This window comes from Hydra vulgaris, chromosome 09 (genome assembly GCF_038396675.1).
Source record: "Hydra vulgaris chromosome 09, alternate assembly HydraT2T_AEP".
In the NCBI taxonomy this organism is placed as follows: Eukaryota; Metazoa; Cnidaria; class Hydrozoa; order Anthoathecata; family Hydridae; genus Hydra; species Hydra vulgaris.
In genome coordinates, this window is record NC_088928.1 from 29558669 (window position 1) to 29571549 (window position 12881).

The 12881-nt window shown below is 25.7% G+C and overlaps 1 protein-coding gene across 1 annotated transcript; it reads right to left on the reverse strand.

The window, feature by feature from the left end:
- Positions 1 to 904: 904 nt before the first annotated feature.
- LOC100203843 (cytochrome b5 domain-containing protein 1) lies at positions 905 to 11339 on the reverse strand. The gene is made up of 4 exons (XM_065805259.1): positions 11140 to 11339; positions 2757 to 2833; positions 2192 to 2410; positions 905 to 1147 (listed from the first exon to the last, which is right to left on the reverse strand). Exons 1-4 carry the CDS (start codon positions 11261 to 11263, stop codon positions 917 to 919), a joined length of 651 nt encoding a protein of 216 aa, XP_065661331.1. The 5' UTR covers positions 11264 to 11339; the 3' UTR covers positions 905 to 916.
- Positions 11340 to 12881: the final 1542 nt, after the last annotated feature.

Consider the following 12881-nt stretch of genomic DNA (forward strand, 5'->3'; position numbering starts at 1 on the left):
ATTATCTTATTATTTATTTATTGTTTATTTGTATTATTAATTATTGCTACTAATTACTGCTACTAATTATTAATTGCTGTACATGTAATAAAAGGCCTATTAACTATGTGGATGACGTCATTATCTGGAAGCGAACATTTTTTATTTCCTATACTCTGTAACATAAAGTAAAAATGCTGGCTAAAATATTTAGTCAATGTTTAAATTTTTAATTTACTTTGTGATAAACATGAGTCGCAAATGCTGTGTCACAAATTGTAACAAATCATGATAAAATTTTTAAAGAAAAAACTTTTCGTCTTCCTCTAACACCAAAAAAAAAGAAGAAAGTGGTTGGCTGTTAAACCAGATGCAATATATCAGATAAGAAAGACACGATTGTTTGAAAAAGTTTTTGTTTTAACTAAAAAATATGGCAAAGAAAGACCTTGTGATGTTCCATATGTGTTTAAGTGTGTAAAACCAAGTTTAATACCTAAACCATCCTAAACAATTACCTAAAATATCCTAGAATAACTTCAAGATCACATGCTATAAGTTTCAACCTGTTCAACCTCACAAACTAGAAATGTTCAACCTAACGAGTTCTCTGCTTTTAATATATATATATATATATATATATATATATATATATATATATATATATATATATATATATATATATATATATATATATATATATATATATATATATATATATATATATATATATATATATATATGTATATGTATATATATATATATATATATATATGTATATTATATTATATTATATTACATTACATTATCTAATATTGTATAGCCGTAACAAACTTTTATAATAGATTAACTCCAAGCTCTGATAGTGAAATTCAATACCCGTTCTTTTTTTAAACTTTAAATATGTCATTCTAATAAATTAAACATCATAAATTCTTCAAGCATCGGTAAGATCATCATTAAAATAAATATGAACAGAGGGCAAAAACATGTCTTCATCTAGGCCCAAAGTATAAAATACTTCACTTTCATCTTCAATTTGGTTTTCCTCTAGAGTTTTTTCCATATCTAAATTAATGCCTCTGTATTTCCAAGTATAACTTGAAGCATGCACGTTGTAAAAGAGGTAACGTTGCAGAATTTCACTTACAGTTTCTTCACAGCAAACCTATTTTATAAACAAAAATATAGGTAATTAAGAATATTAACTATAAAAAAGAATAAGAAAATATAGATTAGTATAAAATCTAATAAATAACAATAATAATAAAAATTTGAAAAGAAGGATAAAGTAAAATTAAGTGCGTCTAAGATATAACCTAAGACACACTTAATGTTACCTTGGACGCATTTAATGTTAAACATTAAATGCGCTTAAGATAACATTAATTGTGCTTATGGTAATAAATAAAATTAAAGATTTTCTTATAAAACAATTATAAATTAAATATGTTTTACAACATCAAATTCAAATTAAACTTTTAACAGAAAAAAATCTATCAGCTTCATTCACAGTGGTGTTGAAGCCAGCGACGTTCACAATTAAATGCTTGTTTGGTGTTTTGTGGTTATCCTCCTTAAGCAACGGCTTTAGTTGTAAGGTTGTATTTATAGCAACGGCTGCAATAACCTAGTGATGGGTTCTGCAGCGAGGCATTACCTCTGTTTCGGTATTGATATATCATTATTACTATTATTATTATTATTATTGTTATTATTATTATTACAATTATTATTATCAGTAATAACTTTATGTATAAGTTTTTAAAATCATTTATAGCTCAAAGTTAAAGCATTAAGTATGACGGTTAATATGTTAAAATCTATAAAACCCGCAAAATATAAATTAGAAGCGCCTACGATTTAATTTTTAGCTAGAATTATTTCAGGGTATATGACTAACAATTATGTAATAAAAAACTCCAGATTTATTTTAACTTAAACCCTTTATCTGAGAGCAGTAAATAATGCTAATGTGAAAAAAATCTAAGAGCAATGAATAATAATATGAAGAAAACCTTGTAAAAAAATATTTTTTTCTTTTCTTTAAAGTATTTGAAAATTTATTTATTATAAAAAATTATAAAAGAAGAAAATATTATTAAAATGTTGTTGTAAAAAGAATATGCTCTAAATATTATTTATAAAACAAAAAGTTAAAAAAAATTGCAGAAACTATCACTTTAATCTCAAATTAAAGAATAAAATCAACCTCCAAAACTTGTTCATGTGATGTTAGTGTGTTGATAATTCTGATTTTTCGAACTTTTTTAGTAAGAACTCCAATGCAGTAACTTATACTTTTCCACCATGGTCTTCCAAAATCATTGCACCAATCTGTCCTAGGACAAAGAGGAGGTGTATGAAGAAATCTTCCCATAGGAGTATATGGAAATTGGCAGTTTGTAACTGGATCAATGCATAAACGTATCTAAAATTGATTATTGTTCATTTTTACAATAAAATAAACATAACAAATGTTAATTGTAATAATGAAGTAAAAACATAAAATTCTTTGAAATAATGAGATGAAAATATAAAAAATCTTTGAAATAATATATTACAATTTTTGTAAAAGGGTAAAAAAAAAATAACACAATTGTGTACAATTTTCTTTGTGTTAAAATTATTTTCTTCGTTTACAAATAAATAAAAAGATAGTTGTGTCTTAGATTTTTATACACAATTTGAAATTTAGCTTCAACAAGAAACTTCATTAAAAAATATTTTTTAATGAAATATTTATTATCAACCCAATAAAAAACTATAATACATACGTCTTGTGTTTTTTTATCAAACCAATGAGATATATCTTTTCCTCCAGAATGCAAAATTGGTTTTAGTAAAGTATCACCTAAATTACAAAATTTCTGGTAGTAATGAGTAAAAACTAACTCAGGTACACCTTGCTCTTGCGATATTTTGATGGTTTAAAAACATCAAAGTATCACAAGAGCAAGGTGTGTCTGTACCAAATTCACTTTTAATAGCAACAGGTGCATCATTAAAAGTTAAAAGAAAGTTAAACACAACATGTTTTCACATAAATAGGAAATTATTCACAAATAAAGTTAAGGTAAAAACAATGTGGAAAAAAAAAAAAGTGAATTCAGGCAATGCTGCTAGTCCTTCTGATGTATTAGCAGAGATTTTGAGGCTTTAGAGAACTTGGGAGCCATATTTTTGCAATACAGTTGTTTATGAAAGAAAAATCTCAATATTGCACTTTGTATAATCTTTAATTACTTATTTCTGAGTTGAGAATTGCCTGCTAATGGTTCAAAGCAAATATTATACCACCTTTTAAAACAGGGGGAGGGGGGAGGGGGAGGCTGCATGTAACTACTATCTGTTTTCTTTGACTATTGTTTGTTAACTAATGGAAAACACTGGTAAAGCCATTGACGTTATAATGAATCATTTAAATTAAAGCATTTCAATAATACAAGAACAACACAGATTTGTTAAAACAAAAAATTTAGCGACATTGCTTTTTTCAAAATTGGATATGATAAAAGAAAGAACAAATCTGTTAATGTTTTTTCTTTGGATTTTTGTAAAGCATTTACAAAAATCCATTTTCAGGAGTTGTTTGATTCCAAACAACTCCTGAAACTGAGCTCATTTAGTAGTGATGGGGCATTATCAAAATGGTGTAAAGCCATTTGATAATGTCCCATCACTACTAAACCCACAAAGGGTTATTTTAGGACTATTTTTTTTTTTTTTTTAATTTAATACTTAACAGATCTTTTTTACTAAATTTTATTACAATGTAAGAGCTGGTAATGTGGTTTTATTACAATGTAAGTGCTGGTAATGTGGTTTATTACAATGTAAGTGCTGGTAATGTGGTTTTATTACAATGTAAGTGCTGATAATGTGGTTTTATTACAATGTAAGTGCTGGTAATGTGGTTTTATTACAATGTAAGTGCTGGTAATGTGGTTTTATTACAATGTAAGTGCTGGTAATGTGGTTTTATTACAATGTAAGTGCTGGTAATGTGGTTTTATTACAATGTAAGTGCTGGTAATGTGGTTTTATTACAATGTAAGTGCTGGTAATGTGGTTTTATTGCAATGTAAGTGCTGGTAATGTGGTTTTATTACAATGTAAGTGCTGGTAATGTGGTTTTATTACAATGTAAGTGCTGGTAATGTGGTTTTATTACAATGTAAGTGCTGGTAATGTGGTTTTATTACAATGTAAGTGCTGGTAATGTGGTTTTATTACAATGTAAGTGCTGGTAATGTGGTTTTATTACAATGTAAGTGCTGGTAATGTGGTTTTATTACAATGTAAGTGCTGGTAATGTGGTTTTATTATTTTAGAACTACTTTTTCTTATAAAATTACTTAAGAATTAAACTTTTTAGAAACATTAGTATAAAAATATACTTTTAATATGTTTATACATATACAGTAAATAGTACAGTTATTGGACATTTAAGGTATTACTTAACTTCATGTCAGTCTTTCATACATAATAAATAAAACATGCATTATAATTCAATGATATATTTAATGATATTTCTTTATTATTTTAACAATTGTGTTTATTTTATCAATTATTTCACTGTTTTACAAAAAATTTTTTTTTTACAAAAAACATGCTGAAAAAAATTGAACACATGAATGATTAGAACCATAGATTGTGATTGTTTGAAATTCATACACTTTTAATAATTATATTTTGTACATACTTCCAAATGAATTATTTTTATACTTATGTTTTTAAAAAGTTCAACTCTTAAGTAATTTTGTAAGAAAATTCACTATTATAATGCACACACAGTACAGCACAACAAAACATGTTATTTGACATAAATATTGCAGAGTTAGCCAGTAAAGAAGGGATTATATGCATGTCAAAATTATTTACGAAAACATCTATGACAATATTGTACAAGTTTTTTCAAATCTATTCTTATTTTTTTAAATAAATTCTTTAGTGTCCAATAACTGTCCCTATCCAATAACTGTACTGTTTACCTTATATATATATATATATATATATATATATATATATATATATATATATATATATATATATATATATATATATATATATATATATAGTTTGTTGGCTTTAGGAAGAGCGGAAGGAAAAAAGTGATTCTTACGCCAACACATACGTCACTTTTAATTACTTTTGACTTTCGTCCAACATTTCCGTGTTGGACGAAAGTAAAAACCATTAATTTAATTACAAATTAATCGTTTTTTAAAAAAACCACAAAAACTCAACTCTAATTGAACAGAATGTTTTTAAAAACCTTCTGAATGTTTTTATAACATTTTGAATGTTTTTAACAATATAAACAATGTTTTTATTTTTATTTTTTTTAATAAAATGTTTTTATTTTTATTTTTTTTAATAAAATGTTTTTTTTTTTTTTTTTTTTTAATGTAAATCATGCGCGGAGTGTTGCTACATCGACTATCTTATAGCCTGACTCACAAGGGAGTGCTGCTACATCGACTGACAAATAGCCTGACTCGCAAGGGAGTGCTGCTACATCGACTGACAAATAGCCTGACTCGCAAGGGAGTGCTGCTACATCGACTGACAAATAGCCTGACCCGCAAGGGAGTGCTGCTACATCGACTGAGGGTTTGGTTGGGGCAGGCAGTCTATCATTATTAAAAAAAAAAAATTCCGGTCTTGCATTTTAATTTTTACTTTTTGTCAACAAAATATCGAAAAAACTTTCGGACAACATCTAAGGGTTCTATATATATATATATATATATATATATATATATATATATATATATATATATATATATATATATATATATATATATATATATATATATATATATATATATATATATATATATATATATACCTATAGTAACACTTATAGAGACAGATTTTTAAAAAAACGAATACTTACGAGGATATTAGCAAATATGGTTATATTACTGTAATTAATCGTTATTGTAAATAGATGAAAAAAAGAAATATAATATATAACAAATAAATAAAAAATACAAAAATATATATAAAGAATATATTTCTATAACAAAATAATAAATTTAAATATGTATAAATAAACATAGAAATAAAATAAAAACTTAAAAAATTATATAAATATGATAAATATATATATATATATATATATATATATATATATATATATATATATATATATATATATATATATATATATATATATATATATATATTTGTTTTTTGTGTTCATTTATTTCCAAAGCACAAGCATAAGCTTATAAAATAAATTATTATAAAAGAAAAAGCTAAACCCTAAGTTTATTCAGATCATTCCACATTTTGTGGAAGATTTGCATTATGAAGATCTAAATTTCATACTCGCCTAATACACTCCTTAGAACACATTAGATAAAGTCCATTTTCCAAAAGACATTTGAGCCAACTAATACCTTTAGAAATACTAAATACTGTTAAATGTTATGTATTTTTTTAAATACAAAACACTTATCTAATAAACAATAATTATAGATTTTAAATAATTTTTTTAATTGTGTTAACATGAAAAATATTATATATTGCACAAGATAAGATAATATTTTGAAAATAAGAAATAGTCTGAAAATCAAAAACCTAAAAGTCTTGCTAATATTGATGAAATTTTTATCTAGGAAAATATATAAAGGGATCAAAATTACTTTTTACTTAGTAATCGATTTAATCAAATTCTTTTAAATATGGGTGTCTAATATGTTTTAACTAAATAAAGATTCATTGAATAAATTATTTTGGTAGACAATGAGGCATCAGAAGAAAGGTTAAACTATCATTACATAATATTGACTGTGACAATACTATAAGAAACTAACTTTCAAACCAATGAAAAAAATAACCTTAAACCAGAATTGCAAAAGAGAAACTATCCCATCAAAAATGAAACAAAAAATAAACTCAGCAACAACAAAAAAAGGAAACTTAAAATGATAATTTTCATAGCCTTATAAAAGTTATATGTCATTTTTTATTTTTTCAATGATAAAAAAATTATATTTGTCTATGCTTTTTACCTTAAACAGCTTTACTAAAATTATATAAGAAATATATTTAAAGAAATTAAATAGTGAAATAAAAATATTTTTTTAATCATTTTTTTGTATCGCTGTCTTGTGCTGTTCATAACATAGACAATAAAAAAAGTGGGACAGTATATTAAGTTACCATGTCTTGCACTGTGTATAGTAGTGGATAATAAAAAGGGCAGAGTAATAACTTACATAAAAACTAAAGGTAAATGCTAACTTTCCTAAACTAAAGCTATTAACAATACATGTTTTAGGACTAATATAATTTAGAAAAATTCTTCACAAGTATTAAACTTCTAACCTAAATATTTTAATAATCACTAAAAATGAAACTTGATTTGATTTTCACATTATTAATTTTAATAATGTGAAAATGTATAAATATACTTATATATATATATGTATATATATATATATAAATATATATATATACATATATATATGTATATATATATATATAAGTGTATACATACATATATATATATATATATATATATATATATATATATATATATATATATATACATATATATATATATATACATATATATGTATATATATACATTTTTAAATATATATGTATATATATACTTATATATATATATATACATATATATATATATATATATATATATATATATATATATATATATATATATATATATATATATATATATATAAGTATATATATACATATATATATATGTATATATATTTACATATATATATGTATATATATACATATATGTATATATATATACTATCATATATATATATATATATATAAATATACTATCATATATATATATATATATATATATATATATATATATATATATATATATATATATATATATATATATATTTCATATATATACACATACATACATATACAGTAATGTGAATAAGTTTTAGACCACTTACATTGAAAAAATGTAAGTGGTCTAAAACTAGGAGAATTCTTCTCTAATATTCAAGTTTGTAGTTATAAATTATAAACTTATTAAAACACATGTATTTCACACAAAATATGGAACAATTACAAATTTTTTAATTTCAAACTTCATAAAAAACTCTTAATTTTACTATGTCCTCCTTTTGCCTCAATCCCACCCAATAATTGCCTGGGAATAGATTCATACAATTTAGTTATAAAATCCTGGGGTTTGTTGTGCCATTCTCTTTGAAGTACTTCAAAACATTCTTCAGCGTTTTGGGGAGCATGTTCGATATTCTTTCTGTCCAGGTAATCCCAAATAAAGGGTGATGCTGAAGTTATCGGACAAATCCTAATTTCATTATTTGAGCATAATAATTAGTTTTTGTGGTTTTATGCGTAGGCATAAACGTTCTATAAAATATAAACTTTATTATTTGAAACACAATTATTTAAAATGAGGTTAAATGCAGCTGAACGAGAATCTTTTCGAAAGCGACTAAAAATGTTTTTTGTAAATAAACCTAATATTAAAAAAAAAAAATCGTAAATCATTTTGAAAAGGAAGGATTTGCTCAAAGTACAATATATGATAACCTCAAAAGACTTGAAACTGTTCAATCGTTTTCTGATAGAAAGCACCCTGGTCGTCCGACATCCTGGACTAGAGAAAAGAAAGCCAAATTAACGACACTTGTCAACAATCGAAAAGGGGTTAGTCAGAGAAAAATAGGTATTAAATTCGGTGTAATCCAATCGACAATTGGTCGTCAGTTAAAAAAAAATGAATATTAAATATAGAAAACGTGAAAAGACTCCAAAATACACTATAGAACAACAAATAAAAGCAAAGAAAAGAAGCAGGAAACTAGTTAACCAACTCTATAACACAAAATCGCTTCTAGTCATCGATGACGAAAAATACTTTTGTTTTGCAGGGGACAACATGCCTGGAAATTCCTGATACTACACAAACAACAAAAAGACATGCCCAGAAAGTGTTCGTTTTATAGGGAAAAAAAAATTTCCAAAAAAATTATTAATGTGGATAGCCATATCTGACCGTGGTATGTCCGAGCCATTGTTTCGCACTTCCAAGGCTATACGATCAATTTATCAATCTATATTAATGAATGTTTAGAAAAACTACTTCTTCCATTTATTCACAAGTATCATGGAGACTTTAACTATTTATTTTGGCCAGATTTAGCAAGTTCTCATTATTCTAAAGATTCTCTAAATTGGATGGACCAATATGTCTATTACGTTGATAAAGAATCCAATCCCCCAAATGTGCCTCAAGCACGACCAACTGAAAATTTTTGGGGACATTTGGCACAAAAGGTTTACGAGGGAGATTGGCAAGCTTCAACAGAGCAAGTTTTGATTGATTGCATTAAACTAAAACTACAAGAAATTGATTTAAACTTTTTACAGTCGCATATGAAAGGCGTCAGAGCAAAATTGAGATCAATTGCAGATGGTGGTGTTTTTTCATATAAAAAATAATATATTTTTATTAAAAGATAAATGCTTTATTTAAAAAAAATATAATAGTAGTTTGTTTTTTTATTTATAAATAAGTTATTGACGTTTTTATTTTGTCCGATAACTTCCGCATCACCCGTTATGCTCAATTATATTCAAAACTGGACTCTGGAGAGGTCATGTCATCAATTCCAGTACTCCTTCCTCTGCCATTTCATTTAAATAATTTTTTGCCAATCGGGAACAATGTTTTGGGTCATTGTCCTGCTGCAGAATAAAATTATGACCTATTAGTCTCATTCCGGATGATACAGCATGATGCCTTAGAATGTCCACATAACATTCCCCGGCGAGTCACCCCCTTATTTTGATCAAATCACCTACTCCAGATGAAGATAAACAGCCCCAAACTTGTAAAGAACCTCCTCTGTGTTTAATATTAGGGTTTAAACACTCGGGCTGATAGGCTTCTTCAATTCTTCTTCAAACATATTGGCGTCCTTTTGTTCCAAAAATTTCGAATTTGGACTCATCGGTGTACAGAACCTGATTAAACATTTCCTGGACCCAATCTTTGTTTTTTATTTGCATATTTAAGTCGTTTTTCTTTATTGCTACACCGTAATAATGGTTTTTGAATTGCAGCACACCCTCTTAATCCCGATTTAAGTAGGTGCCATCGAATAAAAGAAGAGCTGACATTTTTCCCAGTTGCTGTGTTAATGTCTTTTGCCAGCTCGATTGATGCTTTTTTTGTATTTCTTAAAGATAGGGTTTTTAAATATTTATTGTCATCTTTTGTTAGTTTAGGAGGTCTACCACTTTTCTTTCTATCTTCAAGCCAGCCTATCTTCGAGCCTGCTATCTTCGAGCCAGTTTCTCTGATTTCAGTAACAGCATTCTTCGAATATCCTGTTTTGGATGTATTTGTTATGACACATCATTTTAATAAATAAACAAAAAAATCCCTCATGTTTCCTCATCAATTTTGTTTATTTATTCAAAATAATATATTCTTTCAACTTTTCTTATATATTCAAAATAATATATTCTTTCAACTTTTCTTATATATTATTAAACTTAAGTACCCTTTAAAAAAATTACATAGAAAAAAATTGTAAATACGTCTAATTATAAAAGTGGTCTAAAACTTATTCGCAGTACTGTATATATATATATATATATATATATATATATATATATATATATATATATATATATATATATTTATATATGTATATATATATTTATATATGTATATATATATATATATATATATATATATATATATATATATATATATATATATATATATATATATATTATATATATATATATATATATATATATATATATCAAGTTTTTCTAACTTTTTTTTATTACAGTATGCACGATATAAGCACTAGACGTGGTTATTTATCAAGAGCAAGAAAAGTGAAAACAAAACATAAAGATAGTTTAAAAAGAAAAAACTGTAATTTAAATTATTACACTTAAACAGAACTCATTATAAACAAAAACATGTTAAAAAAAAACATTTTTTGACGCTAAACTATAATCAGTTTAGAGCAAAAAATATATGTTTTAAATACTATTGCAATCGGGTGTTATTTTTTGCTTTTTATGTGTGTTTTTTTTTTTAACAAAACCTATTAATAAAGGAAATCTTGATTAAAACAGAGTTTTATTACCCACCTTGATATTGAGCACACAAAGGGGATAAGTCATATACCTTTCCGAGATATGATACCCAGATATCTTTCTCTGTATTGTGCAGGCTAACTTCAAACGGGGTAAAATACTTAGGACGGTTATTCATTTCTTAAAACGTGGCTCTTAATAGGCTTCTAACTACATTGTTTTATTTGTTGTTGTTGTTGTTGTTATGTTTAAATTAACGGCAAACAATTTTAAATTAAGACCGGCGGCCGTTTTCTCATCTCTCCGTTAAGCTTAACGGAGCTTTTGTCTGAAATTTCATTAGAATATTTCTAAGTAAAGAAATGACGAAAATTATATAAATTCGTTCAAATAAAAATTATACCAAAATAAAGCATTTATGTTTAAAAAATTATAATTTTAAATAAATTTTTTATTAATGTAATTTAAAAGAAATTTTTGACTAACGCTCCGTTAAGCTTAAGGGAGAGATGGGAATACGGCTGCGGTGTAACATTAAATAAGAAGATCGTTAAATAAGATGCAAAATGATATTCTGCGCATGCGTTAGTTGACGGATACTTAACGTATTAGTCATGGTTAAATAAGTAGATCGTTAAATAAGTTGACAAATTGAACAATCAAGGTATTTTGTGTGAACCCAGACAAACAAATTAGATAAAAAACATACGTTAACCGAACTTAAAGCATTTACTTTGTCATGCGAATTGTTATTATTTTACAGCATTTTTACAATGATAATTTACTAATTTTAATAATATTTAACTCACAACGCATATTCTAGTCGCAATTTATATCTTTATAGTATAGTATGACAAGAAACTTATTTTTAAGAAAAAGCTTTTTTTTAGGTCATTCACCCGTATTAATGATATCAAATAAAATAGTCATCTAACAAGGAAATTTATTATATTCCTAAATAATTTAACTCTGCATTTTAGCAAAATGTTTCACGTTAAATTATTTATCTTTAACAATTGTTAAATTTGTAATTGTTACTTGATTCTACGCAGATAAATAATAAGGACAGTATTCTTATGTTATCGAAGAGAAGAAAAAAGAATAGAATTTATTAATTCGTGTTTAGCCTTTTTTTGTGTCTTAATTTACCTCCTCAAAGCCAAAAAAGCCACTACAGTCAAGAAGGCTGTTTTAGTTGTTGTTACAACCCTCTCTCAACTCTATAACTTCGAAACACAAACCATGACGAACAAGACCGCTACGCGGAGAAACAAGTTGAGCGCAGTACTGCCAAGGACGTTGTGATGATCGAACTCGGAACTTCTCGATTATACAGCGAGCGCTCTACCACTACACCACTACTGTACTACCGTTGAATAACAACCTAGACGGGTATTATTAGACGATTTTAGCGGTTTTAATGTATGTTTAGCACATTAATAATAAAATGTGACCTAAACTTAGTTTACTATTTCTTACTATGTGAATGTTTTAAATACAAACAAGATCAAAGAAACGACACACTTCATGCTACACTAAAACTTTATTTTGAAATTAAGATCAAAATATTCTTACACAATATAGATAGCAAAATAAAATAAGTCCTTTTGAAAAAATTTAACTTGGTTAAAACTTGGGCATTTTTGGAAGAAATTTGATTTTTCCACACGGAAGCCTATATTGAATAGAAATATAATATAATATAAATAGTATCATTTAATCGCAATGAATAAAAAAATAATAAAAACACCTGCTTTTGTGCCAGAAGAGTACTTAATAAATACATTGATCAATAT

Excerpts from the sequence above, each read along its gene's own strand:
- LOC100203843 (XM_065805259.1), bottom strand. The coding sequence starts at position 11,263 with ATGAATAACCGTCCTAAGTATTTTACCCCGTTTGAAGTTAGCCTGCAC. Across the intron at positions 2,834-11,139 it reads TTTGTGTGCTCAATATCAAG|GTGATACTTTACTAAAACCA; the intron begins GTGGGTAATAAA and ends TTTGTAATTTAG. Across the intron at positions 1,148-2,191 it reads CACATGAACAAGTTTTGGAG|GTTTGCTGTGAAGAAACTGT; the intron begins GTTGATTTTATT and ends TTTATAAAATAG.